Raw genomic sequence first — 16,155 nt, 5'->3', positions numbered from 1 at the left:
CGTGGCTATTATGAGATGTTTAAACAGTAGAACACAACCAGGAGTAAATTATTTAAAAATTCACTTTTGGCCCTGCTTCCCTAAATTAGCCATTTTTAACATTAATTGAACATTCTAGGCACCTTTCTTTGCATATACACAGTTAGAAAAATAACATGCTTGAAATGTAATTAAGCATGAGACATGCAACATGTTCTATTTTTAATTAAAGTATTAAATTTTACTTTACTTAAATTTATAGAAGAGAATCTGAAGTATAACAGAAGAAATTGCTGATCTTTGAGAAAATGTTTCTATGCTATAAAAGATCCCTCTAAAATTAAAAAAGTGACTTTACAAACCAGAACATATTGGAATCATTATGTATTTTTACTCCATATTTTAGTTTTAGACTACATTGGTTGAAAAATTATAATAAGAAGAGGAGAGCAGCACAGTTATATTTTCTCGCTCTCCTGGTCCCATCTCCACATTTGCTCTATCATTTTTTTTTCCTTTAAAGTACTTTTTTTTTTAACATCTTTATTGAAGTATAATTGCTTTACAATGGTGTGTTAGTTTCTGCTTTATAACAAAGTGAATCAGTTAGACATATACATATGTTCCCATATCTCTTCCCTTTTAGGTCTCCCTCCCTCCCACCCTCCCTATCCCACCCCTCCAGGCGGTCACAAAGCACGGAGCTGATCTCCCTGTGCTATGCGGCTGCTTCCCAATAGCTATCTATTTTACATTTGGTAGTGTATGTATGTCCATGCCACTCTCTCACTTTGTCACAGCTTACCCTTCCCCCTCCCCATATCCTCAAGTCCATTCTCTAGTAGTTCTGTGTCTTTATTCCCGTCTTGCCCCTAGGTTCTTCGTGACCTTTTTTTTTTTCTTAGATTCCATATATATGTGTTAGCATATGATATTTGTTTTTCTCTTTCTGACTTACTTGACTCTGTATGACAGACTCTAGGTCCATCTACCTCACTACAAATAACTCGATTTCGTTTCTTTTTATGGCTGAGTAATATTCCATTGTATATATGTGCCACATCTTCTTTATCCATTCATCCAATGATGGACACTTAGGTTGCTTCCATGTCCTGGCTATTGTAAATAGAGCTGCAATGAACATTTTGGTACATGACTCTTTTTGAATTATGGTTTTCTCAGGGCATATGCCCAGTAGTGGGATTGCTGGGTCGTATGGTACTTCTATTTTTAGTTTCAACATTGTGAAAATGACTCTATTACCCAAAACAATCTACAGATTTAATGCAATCCCTATCAAACTACCACTGGCATTTTTCACAGAACTAGAACAAAAAAATTCACAATTTGTATGGAAACACAAAAGACACAGAATAGCCAAAGCAATCTTGAGAATGAAAAACAGAGATGGAGGAATCAGGCTCCCTGACTTCAGACTATACTACAAGGCTACAGTGATTAAGACAGTATAAAAACATAAAAACAGAAATATAGATCAATGGAACAGGATAGAAAGCCCAGAGATAAACCCACGCACATATGGTCACCTTATCTTTGATAAAGGAGGCAAGAATATACAGTGGAGAAAAGACAGCCTCTTCAATAAGTGGTGCTGGGAAAACCGGACAGGTACATGTAAAAGTATGAAATTAGAACACTCCGTAACACCATACACAAAAATAAACTCAAAATGGATTAAAGACCTAAATGTAAGGCCAGACACTATCAAACTCTTAGAGGAAAACATAGGCAGAACACTCTATGATATAAATCACTGCTCTATCACTTTTACCTCGTCACGGTTTGCAGCCCTTACACTTCGCATTGTAACCACAGTTCCTGTGTGTTAAGTGGATTTAGTGCATTCATCAGCTGTCCTCCCACAGCGGCTTCTTCATTCCTGAGGTTTGGGTTGTCTGGATTTCATGGTCAAGACATTTCTTCAAGAAGGGTCATGAGTGCTTGGGAATAGAATGTCTGCTTGTTATCTGCACAGTTTAAGAATGACGTGACTGGGCTTAAAACTCTGGATACACTTCCTTTCTTTAGGACCTTGTAGAGGTTCTTCTGCATCTGATGATACAGTGGTCTGATGATACCGTGGAGAAGTGTTAGGAAAGCTTTATTTTGTCTCTCCTGAAAATGACGGAAGAATGCCTTCCTTCGTTGTGAATCGTGATCACTTAATCAGCATATGTCTCACTCAGCTCAGTGCCTCTTGTTCTCTCTCCTGTAATTCAGTTTCCTTGTTTGTTTTGTGGATTCTTTCATTTCAGGGAACTTTTTCTGGTGTTCTAATTTTGAGTACTTCTCCTGCTTTGGATTTGATTTCTCTGCTTCTCAGACCCAGTTGTGCATTCCATAGGTTTTCTCCACTTACTAGCTTCTCTCTAGTTTTTAATGCATTCGTCTTTTATCTGCTTTCATGTAAGCCTTTCCTTTATGTGAGTAATCTGATTTTCAGATACATCTATTCTGTACCTTGCTGTTTCTAATTTACTTCTTCTGTTTCTTTTGTTTATCACGTTATTTTTCTGAGCACAGAATGTGCTTCTTAATCATAATCTGTTATTTATATCATTTCCTCTTTGAACTTTTTTTATTGAATTCACATTTTTATTAAGAAAGTGTAAAACATTTGTAAGATGTTTTCTTCAATTAGAGTTATAGTTTCTCTCAGACTAGGTTTTTCTTTTGCGTTTTGAACACTCTTGCTTTCTGAATGCCCTCTCTTTCTTCCTTTAACTTTGCTGTTGTCCATCAGATGTGGCTGTCTGCTGTTTGTCTTTGTCCCTCTTGCGTGCGGCGTGCTTTCTGCCGCTCTGACGTTGTAGTGGTGGGTTGTCCTTGGCTGTCCCCCACCCTGACTGAGGGCTGTGTCACACTCCCAGCTGTATTTTGTGTTCTCCTCACGTTCTTCGTGGTCTGGAAGAGCAGGTGAAGGAGGAGACAGCTCCGCTGGCCTTTGTGCACCTTTCTTAGAGGCTCCAGATTCCTGCAGCCCCTCCGGGGCTGGGGGCGGGCGTGTGGTGGTACCAGCCTCACTCTACCTGGTTGTGGGTGGACCTTCGTCCTAAGTGGTGGAGGGGGGATCCTTTGGCTCCCAGCAGGGTCCTCTGTTAAGGGCTGAGGCTAAAACGTCAGAGGGAATCGGCCCCCGTTCGTTCTCCTCTCTCATCTTACCCACCGGTTGTTTTCAGCTCTTTCCACTCCCACAGGTAAAAATGGGGAATAAAGATGAGGTTTTGGCCCTGTATTTGCTGGGTGGGCGGGGAGGGGTCTGGCTGTCAGTGCCCCTCACCCCGGCTCCTCTTCCGGCTCTTATGAAGGATATTGACTTAATGCGATGCCTTTTCCCCTCTGGTCCTGCCACACCTGCCTCTTTGCGGGGGTTAGTTCACCGAGCATCATTAGGATGGCCCTGCTTCCTTCGCCACTTCCCACGCGATGTGGAGGGACCAGATACCCCGCTGCGGCTGTCCCTGCGTGGAGACCCCGCCCCGGAGCCGGGGCCCCTGTCCCCCAGCCTTCTCGTCTGCTGCACTTGTGGAGCTGGAACCCGAGGCTACTGTGGACTCTTCCATTTCTTGCCTTGGCCTCCTCTTTGTGACGTTTATGGCAGATTGTATCTCTTTTCTTGGCCATTTGTTGGCAAGACTTTTGCCATTTTCCACTATTTTGGGTACATGGTTGCAATGATCACCACTTGAGGTTATTTAAAACATTATTCTTCCAGTGCATGTCCTTTAAAATGTAAACAACCTTTGCTCTGACACCATTTGGCTGAGGACTTTTACAAGTCACTTCATACATCTGGGCTTTAGCATCTTCTATAACATCAAAGTACTGGTCCACATGAGTCCCTTTCACCTCTGATGCTGGTTGTTAGGTTTTTTATTTCCCACTTCAGTATCAGTTTGCTAAGTATTCAGCTAGAAAAGACCCAAATGGCTAAGAATTATAACAAATATGTCTTCTTGGACAGAAGATATCGATGTAGAGCCTGGAATCCCCCAGAGAGAGCAGGCCTGGTCACAAGACACAAAGAGCTCTGAGGAAGGCTGGATCTGAGAAATCGCTCACTTGGGGTGATGACTGGGCATGGGGTGCCATCTGTAAGGACCAAGGACCAAGCTTTCCTGGTCCAGAACTCTGTCCGGGGTGGGGTGGACCCCCGTGACAAAATTGATTCCTGGGTTTATGGAGTTCATGGCCTAAGGTATTTATTATGATTGCTCTTCTATTCTCATGACTATTAGAACCATCTCAACAAATCCTAAGAATTATTTGTGTTTATAAAAAATACAAATTCCATAAAACCATTTTTATAAAGGTCAGTGGACAAGTACTCAGTAACAGTGTGGAACAGGGGTGAAGTACACCTGGGCGCTGGGACTGAGGGGAGCAGTGCAACTTGTCAGAAACACCAGCTCTGAACCCCCTGGCAGGCAAGGGGGAGAGAGAAAAAGAAAGCCTAGTTTCCCTTCAGCCTCAGTGGTGAGAAGGAAGCTGCTGTTTGTTGGGTGAGACAAGATTTTCCTAGCCCTAGACCCTAAGGGCCTTTATTTAAGAGGCCATGAACAAGAAAGGGTGATGTTCTGGGATCTACAAGAAGTTAGGAGCCTAAGCACAGGGAGATCATCTTGGTGCTCTGTGACTGCCTAGACGGGAGTGGGGGTGGGGAATAGGGAGGGTGGGAGGGAGACACACGAGGGAGGGGATATGGGGATGTATGTGTATGCATAGCTGATTCACTTTGTTATAAAGCAGAAACTAACACACCATTGTAAGCAATTATACTCCAATAAAGATGTTTTAAAAAAAAGAAGTTAGGAGGCTAAAGCTCCTCATAACTTGTCCCCTTCCTGAATGGCAATGACACCCAGATGTGCCCTGAGGAGAGGTATGGACCCTCTGGTCAGTTGCTGTGGGGCTGCTTTGGGGCCTTCGTGCTCCGGGCTCCACTGTTGCTGTGGAGATAAGATGGCGCTTTGCTCCAGCAGCCTCTTCCTCCCTTGCTCTCTGGTGGTCCTGATCCCTGGATGAGCCTCGCAGGCTCCACGTGCCATTTCCCCTCCCAGGACGGCTTTACGCGTGGCCAGGAGTAGAGGGGGTGCCCCCAGGAGAACTTGCTTCAGATTCAGTTCCCTTTGCCCAGTGGTGTGTTGCTTAAACCCACCTCCCCCTCCTCCTTCTCTCTTTTTTAATCCCCTCATTCTGCCTTTCTTGAAACTATTCTCACGTTTGCTTTTTGGCTGCTCAGTTTCCCTTGGCATCTGGCTTATCGGTTTTAAGCTCATCTATTGTTTTATTGTGTACTTTGTTCGCAGTAGCAGGAGGACCCTCACGGTAGCAAAACTACAGATGGTCTTAGTGTCTTTGTCTCTGAGCCTCTCCTAGAAAAAAAGGATTTCTATGGAAATGATTTTTTTGTGATTTTCAAAGATCTTTCTTGGTTCATTCCAAGTTTGCTTGATTTTTATTCTGACTCCTTCCAGCTGGACTGAGAACTCTTTTCTGTGTTGCTGTGGGTCTTCTCAGACTTTGCTGGTTATTTCTGTTTTAATCTGTCCCTTTCTCCTTCCTCTGACACTTCTCTTGGTCCCTCCCTCGGCATTTATGACATTTAAAGGTAGTATCAGGGACATCTTTTACTTGAATTTTCTTCAGCAATTTTTAAAATCCTCTTCCTGCTTAGCACCGTTAAGATGTTTTTGTGGACACTTCTGGATCTTTAAGAAACAGTGACTGTGGACTCTCTGAGACTGAAGTGGGGCTGCAGCATGGGCTCAGCCGGCATGTGTGCTGTGGACCAGCTGAGCCCTGCCGTGCGGTGTGCTGGGCCTCACCCTCAGGCTGCGACCCAGGAGGTGCTCGGTCTTCGTTGTGTTTCCCAGAAGGAAAACTAGCGTACCTTTCCCAGTACTGTCCTCCACCCCTGCCTCGCTCCACTAGCTTTCGTCAGGCAGCCCCTTCTCTGCTCAGACCCCAGTGTTGCACCCAGGAAAGTTTTATGGTTTACATGTTTGAGAAACGTGAATCTACATCATTCACTTTATTTCCATAAAAGTTTCTCTGTGGGACCTGCTAAAAGTTGTTTTTCACTTCATTTGAGCCACAGATTATGTAGAAACATCCATTCAAGAGAAGAAAATGGTCAGTTGGCAATGGTCCCATTTGCTGTTCTGAAACGTGCAACCAGGAGAGCACGTCCCGATGGCTTGGCTGAGGGTCACTGTTCACTCCCACATCTCAGCTTGTCAGATAACGGTGTCCAGGAGTTGTGTGTCACTTCAGCGTGGGGTGCAGGAGCCGGGAGAACCCACCAAAGCAAAAGAAGAACGTCATTTTCTAAAGCCTGATGATGACAGGCCCCCACCACTCTCTGTTCCCTCCTCCGTCCCTTTGTGCCTGAACACATGTCTTCCTGGTGTCCTCGACGACCAGAGGGAGAGATGGTAGCCTGACAGGCTGTTATGTGTTATTTCATTTGCATGGGACATAATTAAAGCCTAAACAGGGTTTCTTCTCATACCTGATATACCTGAGTAGCAGATTAGAGAAGAATCGGGACGTGATTTCCTTGCATCTGCGCCTTCTCAGCCAGGAGAGCCCTTTCCCTGGTCCTCTCCACTTGCGTGGCGTCTACTCACCTGTCCAGGCTCGGCCTGGATGCTGCCTTGGCCTTGGTACCCGTCCCCATCACCCATCAGAAATGAGTCACGTCTCTGCCGCACTCCCCTGGCTCATTAGACCTGTTACTGCCGTTATTCTGTCCCGCCTTGTCCTGTGCTCTTCAGGTGCCCATTCCTTCCTGTCAAGTCCCTGATGCAGGAAGGGTGACCAGTTGTCCCAGTTTGCTTTGAGGTGTTTCCTGGGATGTGGACTTTCAGTGCTAAACCCTGGAGAATCCCAGGCAAACCTGGATGGTCCCCCTATGGGGCCATACACGATGATTCTTTTAAAATCTTACTCCAATGAGAATTACACATCACACAACAAAGGGACTGAATAATGTTTGTCATTGAAACTGTGTTTCCACAGGCTACCCAGCCCAGGGTATAAGAACAGGTCACGTAACTATGAGAAACATGGTTTTCCTGCTCTCTCTCACCTTCTGTGGCGAGATGTTCAGCCTCCTGTGCCCTCTGGTCTTTGTTCGACTTACCAGGGAGGTCTCACACAAGGTCAGATACACTTCAGCCTCCGCTAACTGCCGGGTCAGCTGCGTGGTGCAAACTCAGTGCTTCTCACAAGAACAGCATCGTTGGTTCTCACGGATGCCGAGGGGCTTTGGTGCTGCCATGCTCACTGCCAGCAGCATCTGTCCTCCACTTGGCCATGCCCACTACCCAGCTTTGTGCTGGGGTCCTGAGTGGTAGGACCAGAGCCATGAGGCATCCTGGGTGCATCCCTCACCCTCGCCAAGGACACCTGAGGTACCAATACCGGGCTGGTCCTGAGGGAAAGTGGGCTGCATGCCTAGGTGTGCAGGACATTGGAACCCCTTTTCTAACCTGTACAGGTAGGGTGTGAATGACAGTCAAGGGTCTTTTTCCACGGTGCGGTTGTACAGATAAGTAGCAGAACTCAGAGACCGTGACGTGCTCTCAGCCTCTTGGGAAATAAAAATATAGGTGTTTAAGTGGCTGTGATCCATGTGTTCTGGCTGAAAAGATATTTAGTCTCTATACTCTGTGTTACAATATCCTGGGTGAGAAGGAACTGTTGTTTCCTCTCTAAAGTCCTAAAAAGATAAGGTCTTGGTGACATAGAAACAGAATTTTTAGGCTTCCAGGTTAAGGTGGAAGATAGTCCAGTGCGGAGCTAAAGCAGTGGAGCCTGGCGAACCGAAGAGCTTCCCAGAGGGTTCTTAGGAAGTTGGGTTCCCTGAGGTTCGTCCCAAACACCGCCACCCTGCTGTTACAGAAACGAGCTAACAGGGCACCTGAGTTGGCTCCAAGGACCTAGGCAGTGTGGGTCCAGGTACAGATAATTACACCAGAACACACATCTCTGTGCCCACAGTCACCCATGTGCACAACTCTTGCTTACACATCTTTCTGGGGATGGAGTCCAGTGAGAAGTGTTTTGAAAAATATGAAAGTTACAAGATCATCAGACATTTGGTGATGGTGTTTCTCTCCAGCAGTGTGTGTTGGCTGCAGTGTAGATAGCTTTAAGCATGCAATCTCCAATCAGATGGAGAACTACTCAAGGGTAGAAATGGCCTACTCCTTTTTTAAGATTTATTGTTTGGTTAAGGAAGGAAGGAATAAATGAATAAATAGAAAGGGACCTGGAGGTGGCCCTCAGAACAAATTCTGCTTTGCCTTTTCGGGAAGCCTGAGCTGGTGAATGAAAAGTAAAGGTCCAGTGTGTCTCTGTTTTATTCCTTGAGAACAGGAAGTCCTTTGATGGATTTTAAAATGCCAACAAAGATGTTACTAGAAAAAACAAGAATGTTTTTTATTCAGGCTCAGCGGGTGACCCTCTGCTGATTCTGGGATGGATTTGTCCAACTGCCCACACTTTTAAAGCATAGTTTTTTGAGCACTTGGTGCTGTGTGTGGGCTTTTATTCTGCCCTGGCAAAGGATGTTACAGCGTCATCTGGCAGGTTTGCAGAAGGGATCTTTTATGTACAGGGAATTTTGTGCTCGGTGGGTGGTAGCTCTGTCTGCAGGGCTGAGGCTGGGGGAGCACGCAGTTCTGAAGCAGGAATAGCACCTGGCCCCATTCCTGGTCCCTGGTCTGCTTCTCGGAGCCCCACCCTCCATCTGCTTTTAGAATCAGCTCTTCCCTTCCTTCCTCTGGAAAGAGAGGGAATTCTCCGAGCCAAACCTCTGACCAGGTGAGCCCTGCTGCCTCTGCCCAGGGTCAGTAGAATCTTCCCCAGTACTTCTTCCCTCTGGATTCTCTCCTCCTCCTCTCTGCCGTCCCAAAGCCGGGCCATCCTTCAGGGTTCCAGCCATCCAGCCCACAGGCTTGGCCGTGCTTTCTGGATTCTGTGAACTTTTTTTTTTTTTTTTTTTTTTTTTTGCGGTACGGGGGCCTCTCACTGTTGTGGCCTCTCCCATTGCGGAGCACAGGCTCCGGACGCGCAGGCTCAGTGGCCATGGCTCACGGGCCCAGCCGCTCCGCGGCATGTGGGATCCTCCCGGACCGGGGCACGAACCCATGTCCCCTGCATCGGCAGGCGGCCTCTCAACCACTGCGCCACCAGGGAAGCCCTGAATTCTGTGAACTTTTATCAATGCCACGATGTGTCTGATCATTTCATTTGAGCTCATTTATTTCTCAAGTAAGGTTTTGAGTGCAGGAACAGTATCTTCTCTGATCTTCCCAGAAACCCCAGGTAGGCAGTCCCTCCTTCTTGATGTTACGATAAAAATCACTGCATAAATGGGCCTCTGCAGTTAGAGATCGGAGACCCCGAAAGACTCTGACATGGATTGTTGTCAGGGGTTCAGGGAAGTTGCAACACAGCGATAAAAGGAATGAAATGGGAGGGCATGCAGAGTATCAGCGTATCACAAATACCATCCTGCCAGTAGAATCATTCCATTTATTTGCTTTCAGAAATCTGCTAAAATCACACACACACGTACATATCTGTACACACATGTTTTACACATAAACATATTTTTATACACATATATTTACATATACATCCATATACACACATCAACACACATGATACACACATGTATATGAAGTAAACCCTCAGTAGAGGACAGGGCCTGGGCAAATAACAGATATGCTTTGGTGGGGAAGGCAGGTGTAGGCCTGGCCCCGCCCAGGAGGGCTGCTGGGAGCCTGGCCTGTGTGTGTGCCGGATGCCTGGGACCAACAGCCACAGAGAGGAGCAGTGAAGGAATCTGCCTAGGGAGGGTGAGGTACAGCAGCTGTGCTTTTGGACCATTGCCCCTCCACACAGCCATGACACTGGGTGTCCCCAGGGTTTCTAGGGTCCCAAACAAATACATGTCTTTTTACCTTTGCTCGTTCAATCTCTAAGACTATTTGTGTTGCACACACGAGAAAAGGCAAGGATGAGGAATACAGTCTCACCCTCGCTGGACTTCAGTGTTCTCATCTGTACATTGGGCTTTGTGTCTTCTGTACTTTGTAGATTTCTTGTGGCAGAGAAGGGTACAGACCCAGGGCCATTCTAGACACTGGATCCAGACCCTGATGGGCTGGACCTGAGGCAGGTTGAGCCTGTGGCCTCTTGCATCTTGAGTTTTCATTGACCAGATCTGCATATTTAAATTTCATGGTTTTCTTGGTAAGAGAAATAGGAATACAGGTGATGGCAAGAGCCAGCCAGAATGTCCTGTCCCTTCTCTGCTCTCCTGGCAGCCCAGTTCCCTCCCTGGACTCTTTTGCACTTTACAGAATAGGTATTTGTTTCAGCTTTGCCTGTTGCTGTGAACACAGGACCAGACATCCATGTTTTGTTTTCTAGGGAGATGTGCATCCAGCAGGATGGGAGAGTTCATCTCACCGTCGTTTACTTTGGAAAAGAAGAAATGAATGAGGTCAAAGGAATACTTGAAAACACTTCCAAGTAAGTCTGATGTGGAGCCATGGTGGGGAGTCTGGAACCTTAACGCGGGAGGAGATACCTGAGCTCATGCAAGCCGTTTTCACTGTGGGCGACCCAACCCGAGAGAGTGACGGGCTGGCCTTTTGTGTGTGGTGGTGTCGGGGGTGGGAGTTCTGTGCCCTCCTTCCTGGGGACCACCTGCCTCACACCCGCCCTCATTGTGAGGAGTGTCAACTCGGACAGTGGAGACAACTGCCCGGAGCACCCAGGGTGGGGGGCAGGGCTCCTCCGGCCCCTGCCTGACACAGCAGGTTTGGGGACCGCAAATGGCAGGGGTGGACTTGGGGAGCACAGCCATGCAGGGAGCTCCTTCTCAGTCCCCGCTCGTCAAGGTTCGCTCTCATCCACTTAGCAAATGGCCTCACCCTTCTGACTGTCACTCGTTCTGCATTTTGAGAGATCAGGGGCCAGTGATGCTGGGGAGGGACCCTAGATTAACAGAAGCTGTTTAACCAACACTTTTGGACCGAGAGCTCTGGATTTTTACCTTGTTCATCAGTTACGTGGAGGATTAAATGTATTCAAAAGTAGAAGAGAGGGGTTTTTCTTATGAGAAGAAATGAACAAGCATGTATTTAATGAGTACATATCTGTGGCATTTTCTACTGGTGAGGAAGCTGGCGGCACTGCCCATTCCCTCTGGTTCGCAAGCTGCAGGTGAACGACGAGGTGGGTGGTTTCTCCATAGGTGCAGCTTGGAGGGTGGTCAGAGGTACTGGGGGCAGAAGTCGTCTGAGTAGGTCCGTGTGGTCTGAATATAAACAAGTCCCTCTGTTTTGAGTCTTTGGTAAATGGTAATAGGATGATAGTCAAAGGATAAGATGCCGAGACTGAGTGCACTTTTTGTATTTATTTTCAGGCTTTGTTACCAATTTTGTGTTACGAGCACAAGATCAGAATGCTAATTATTATTCAAACATCTGAAGCAGTGCACTGGTCAAATTTTGTCCACACTTTTGTAAATAAAGTTTTTTTGGCTAGCAGGCGTGCTCATCTGTTTCTGTATTAGTTATGGCTGCTTTCGGGCTACAGCTGCAGGGCTGAATAGTTGTGACAGATACAGTGTGACTCGCAAAGCTGAACTCTTTACTATCTGGTCCTTTACAGAAAAAGTTTGCTGACCTCTGTTCTAAAGCAATAAGGAGTTTAAAGTTTAAAACAAGTACCAGCTTAAAGCTATGGCACCTGTTGAAGGGAGATCAAAGGGAATAAAATAATTCAATATCCTAAATGTAAGTGAAATAGAAATCTCTCGACTCCATTGCATTGCAATATCCTTTTCATCTCTGCTTAGGAGTGAGGAGTGTGTTATTAGAATTCACGTCCTCTGCCCAGTGGATAGGGTTTAACATCTCTGCAAGTAGCCACCCCCTGGGTGTGGACCTTTTTCAAGTTTCCCAGATGATTCTGACATGCAGCCAGGATTGAGAACGATTGTTTGGGAAAGTGGCGCCCCACCCCCCACCCCCACCCCAGGGGCTGCCCGAGGGAGGCCTTGGTTGCAGCCAGCTGCCTCCTTTCGGGGTATTTTGAAGTAGAGATCCAGGTGATTCGAAAGCCCAGCCAGGACTGAGATATCAGTCCTGTTGGCTCTGGCACCTTCCGAGGACATCAGAAGGTGATCAGATGTCTGATAGATACGTGTAACCAACTTTCCACGAGTCTGATGGACGAGTGGAAGGCCAGTTGAGACAGTGTTACAGGAAATACCCTTTCTAGTGACCGGAGCGCCCAGGATTCTATCAAGGCATTCTCCGCCGTATCACATGACCTGGCAAGCTGAATTCGCAATCAGAAGGTTGTGTGCTGAGCAAAGAATGAATCTGAACGAGAAAAGTAAAATCATTTGAGGGGTAGGGGTGGCTTGGAAAGTTTCCAGAGATGAAGCTACCCGTGATGGGGACTTCGTCTGGAGCCCGAGTCAGTCTTTAAAGCAGTGCTGCAGAAGCTTCGGCGAATTCATTGGAGCCCCATTTTCCGTGTTGATTCCTCTTTCTGTTCACTGGCGACACTGCAATGTTGATGTCACTGATGCCGTGGGGTGTGTCCTGCCCCTTCCAGGGCGTTGCTCTAGGAATGCCCTGCCCTCTGCCCCCAGCCTGAGCTGATTTCCCACGGCCGCCTGCAACCCCACCGTCCAGATGAAGTTCCTCATCACCCACTGTCCCAGCCTGGTACCCAAGCTGGCTCTTACTTCTAACTTTGTTTTGATGACTTACTGCCCCACAGCCAGATGGGGGCGCAGTTTACCCTTTGTCTTCACGCCCATTATTCTCTCAGTTTTGGCCTTCCCTCCATCCTCCTTCCTATTTCCTCAGACCCCCTACCTGTGCATCCGCACCCAGGTCCCCACTCTGGAGCTCATCCTGACCTGTCCTCTCCTCCCTGAACTGTAACCACACCCCTTCAGCATCTCTTATCTGTGGCACTGGCGTATGATTTGCCTGTTTACGTTTCTTTCTGCTGTCCTCACTAGATTATAAGCTGCTTAGTAGTGCTGTGTCGCGTGCTTCTGAAACTCCAGCTCTTGGCACTGGGCCTCACTCAGGTTTAAAATGTTCAGTGTTCATTCATCAGGAGAAGGACGATGTCAGGTGTGTAGTAGATTTGTACACATTGTAATCTATATAAAACGCATATACGAAGCTTTAATTAAATACCATTTTTGTCATTCTCTTAAGATGCTAGAGCTTTTATTCAAATGCATCTTATCTTTGAATAATATAATAACCATTGTTATTAACATGAGTGGTGTCATTTAATACTCACAGCAACCTTATGAGATAGAAGCTGTTATTAACCCCACTTCTTAAGATGAAGAAACGGAGGCTTAGAGAGGTTGTTACTCAGGCTGCCACCCCTGCCCAGGCAGCCAGCCAGATCTGAACCTCGTCTGTAACTCCTGGACTCCCAGTCTTAACATTGCACCAAATTCTCACTCCAGAAACCGATCATTGTTCATTGAGAATAATAAGATTTGAAACCAGTTTAAATGAAATTTATTTCATTTGGCTATCAGCATTGTGATCAAACTGTTCTAAATCTAGCTAATGTATGTATTTTAAGAATATCTTGAAAAACCCCAGTTTAGTGACTAGCATGCAGTGTCTGTGTCTCTCGGTTTACGCTTACTCTGTCGAGCTTTACGTCTCAGTTGATTGCTGTAGAGCAGTGTTTTGCAAACTACAGTTTGTGATTCATTAGAGGGTTGTGAAATTGATTTAGTGGGTTAGGTGCAGTGTTTTTAAAAAATCAAAATAGAATAGAAGATTATCAGAATACATCACAAGTATTAAAGATAAATATTGTTTCATGAAACTTTCATTTCAGAGTGTGTGTGTGTGTGCACGTGTGTGCATGCACTGTGTCATGATTTATAATATATTCTTTAGAAAGGGTAAGGGTTGTGGTCAAAATATTTAGAAGCCACTGACGTAGATAACAGTACAAATCAGTTCTCAATATCTGATTTTTATTCCACAGAGTTTTTCATACTAAGCTTCAGTTAATCTCAGACTACACCCTAGCTCAGTGGTTCTCACATATAAATGTACTTTGAATAACCTGGGGTGCTTTTTAAGATACAGATTCCAGAGATCCAGCCCCAGAAATTCTGAGTCATTAGGCCTGAGATGAAGCCTGGGAACCAATACTGAGAATGAACTCAGCCTGTGATGCTGATGTGGGTGGTCCATGGCCCACATTTTGAGGAATTCTGGCCTAGGTGGACATTTGCTTGGAGCTATGTATTAGGAAATTTTAAAAAATTCATACTGGTTGGTGGATTTGCATGAGTTATAATTTACTGCATGGTATCTTCATCTTTGTCCACTCGTCGGGACACAAAGGCATATTTCAGTAGAATCACCTCTGACGTTGAAGCACTAGAACTGAGATACTGCCCTGTCCTGCGAGTATGTGTCTGAGAGAGGGGTTTTGTGTGTGTGTGTGTGTTGTCAGGAAAATGCTCTGTTGCCATGGTGTTGTCCACATTTCATGCCTCTTTGAAGGGATTTGCTTGACGTGTACCCTCAGGAACATTTTATCAGGACATCCCAAAAGAAAATTGGGGGGAAAGTTGTCTGAAATTTGAGAATTGTTGCTTTGTTTTAATATTTTTTCATAAACAAGGACGTTTTAGATGAGAATCTCATCTGCTAAAATGAAAAAAGCTACACAGTGAATTCCTTCCTAGAAGATAAAGAGTCTTGGACCCCAGGAAGCACCTCACAGGTGAAGGCAGCACCTAGGCCTGTGGCCATCCCACTGGGCGTCTGCCAGAGAAGGGGCTAAGCTTGACTCTGCTTGGTGACCAGCTTTTTGTGGAGATGTGCCTGTATTTTTAGGTATTCCAAGTTGTTCTTTGGGGGATTCAAACATGGCATATAGATTATAGTATTGTGACAGTGTTAACTTTCTTGAGTGTCATTATTACATTGTTATAATGTTATAAAGGAGAGTGTCCTGGTTCTTGGGGAGTACTTATCTTTGAAAGTGAAGTTGCCATGATGTCTGTAACTTCAAATGGTCAGAGGAAGGAAGGAAGGAAGGGAGGGAGGGAGGGGGTATATATGGCAAAACTTTAACACTTGGTGAGTCTGGATGATGGTATATGGGTACTTTGCTATGCTTACAACACTTCTAAAGGTTTAAATTTTTTCCAAGTAAAACATTGGGGGAAAATATATTATGGAAAAAATTAAATGATATTAAGTTCATACAATGGAATATAATGCAACAGTTTAAAAAAAGGTGATATCAGTAAAAATGGTGGAATAAAGAGCTTGCAAAATTCTCCTCCATAAAAGCAGTGAGAAAATTACTAAAAATTCTCAGAATCAACTTTTTTAAGAACTATGGAAATTAAAGTTTGCAACAGTCTGGAAAATGTTTATCCAAATGACTGAATTTTGGTGTGAACAGGGAGCTTTGTGAACTTTGACTTGCCCCATTTCACCTCCGCCCCCCGCTCTTCAGTAGCCTTGAGGACCAGCAGCCCATAAGAATCACAGCCGGGCAGACCCTGCTCACAAGGTTGTCTTCATTTGACCTGACTCAGAGGCCTCCCCGTGGAACATTTTATCCAGGGGTATTTGACAAAAAAACAATTATAGGAAGTTTTTACCTTTGTGGCTGCCTGAGGTGTAGATAAGAGTTGGGGCAAACAGTAGACTAACCAAAAAGCTCAGAAGGTGAATCTGAGGAGTGAGATCTCCAAAGGGGCTTTGAAAGCTCCAGCACGTCCTGGGGATCCAGAGGCTGTGCTCATACTTAGGAAAGACCTGAGCAGGCCCTTACTTTTTACCTCTGACTGATCTTGAGGCTCTGTGCAAGAAGGAAGTAAAGGCTCAGGTAAGTTGTTACCTGCTTGGTTGTGTGTTGATGACATGCCCCACCATGCTCACAGAGTCCCCTGGCCAAGACTGGGAGACTTATTGGTTCCAGACATTTAAGGAAATCCCTGCTTAATCATTAGCTTACCACTAAGTGGTCACACACAACAGTACACTTTACAGAATTAGTTCAGGAAAGTCACAAAACAAACAAACAGCAACAATAGCAAAA

The 16,155-nt window shown here is 45.6% G+C and overlaps 1 protein-coding gene across 1 annotated transcript in view; it reads left to right on the top strand.

Moving 5' to 3' along the window:
• Nucleotides 1-16,155, top strand: part of CSGALNACT1 (chondroitin sulfate N-acetylgalactosaminyltransferase 1) — an 83,369-nt gene that overhangs the window by 46,819 nt on the left and 20,395 nt on the right. Inside the window, exon 3 of the mRNA XM_065899913.1 lies at nucleotides 10,450-10,551. Within this exon, the coding sequence (XP_065755985.1) occupies nucleotides 10,450-10,551 (102 nt within the window). The remainder of the gene's footprint in view (nucleotides 1-10,449; nucleotides 10,552-16,155) is intronic.

Source organism: Phocoena phocoena, chromosome 21, assembly GCF_963924675.1.
Source record: "Phocoena phocoena chromosome 21, mPhoPho1.1, whole genome shotgun sequence".
Taxonomy (NCBI): Eukaryota; Metazoa; Chordata; class Mammalia; order Artiodactyla; family Phocoenidae; genus Phocoena; species Phocoena phocoena.
The sequence above is the reverse complement of the archived record's forward strand: the minus strand, read 5'-3'. Positions and strand labels throughout refer to the sequence as shown.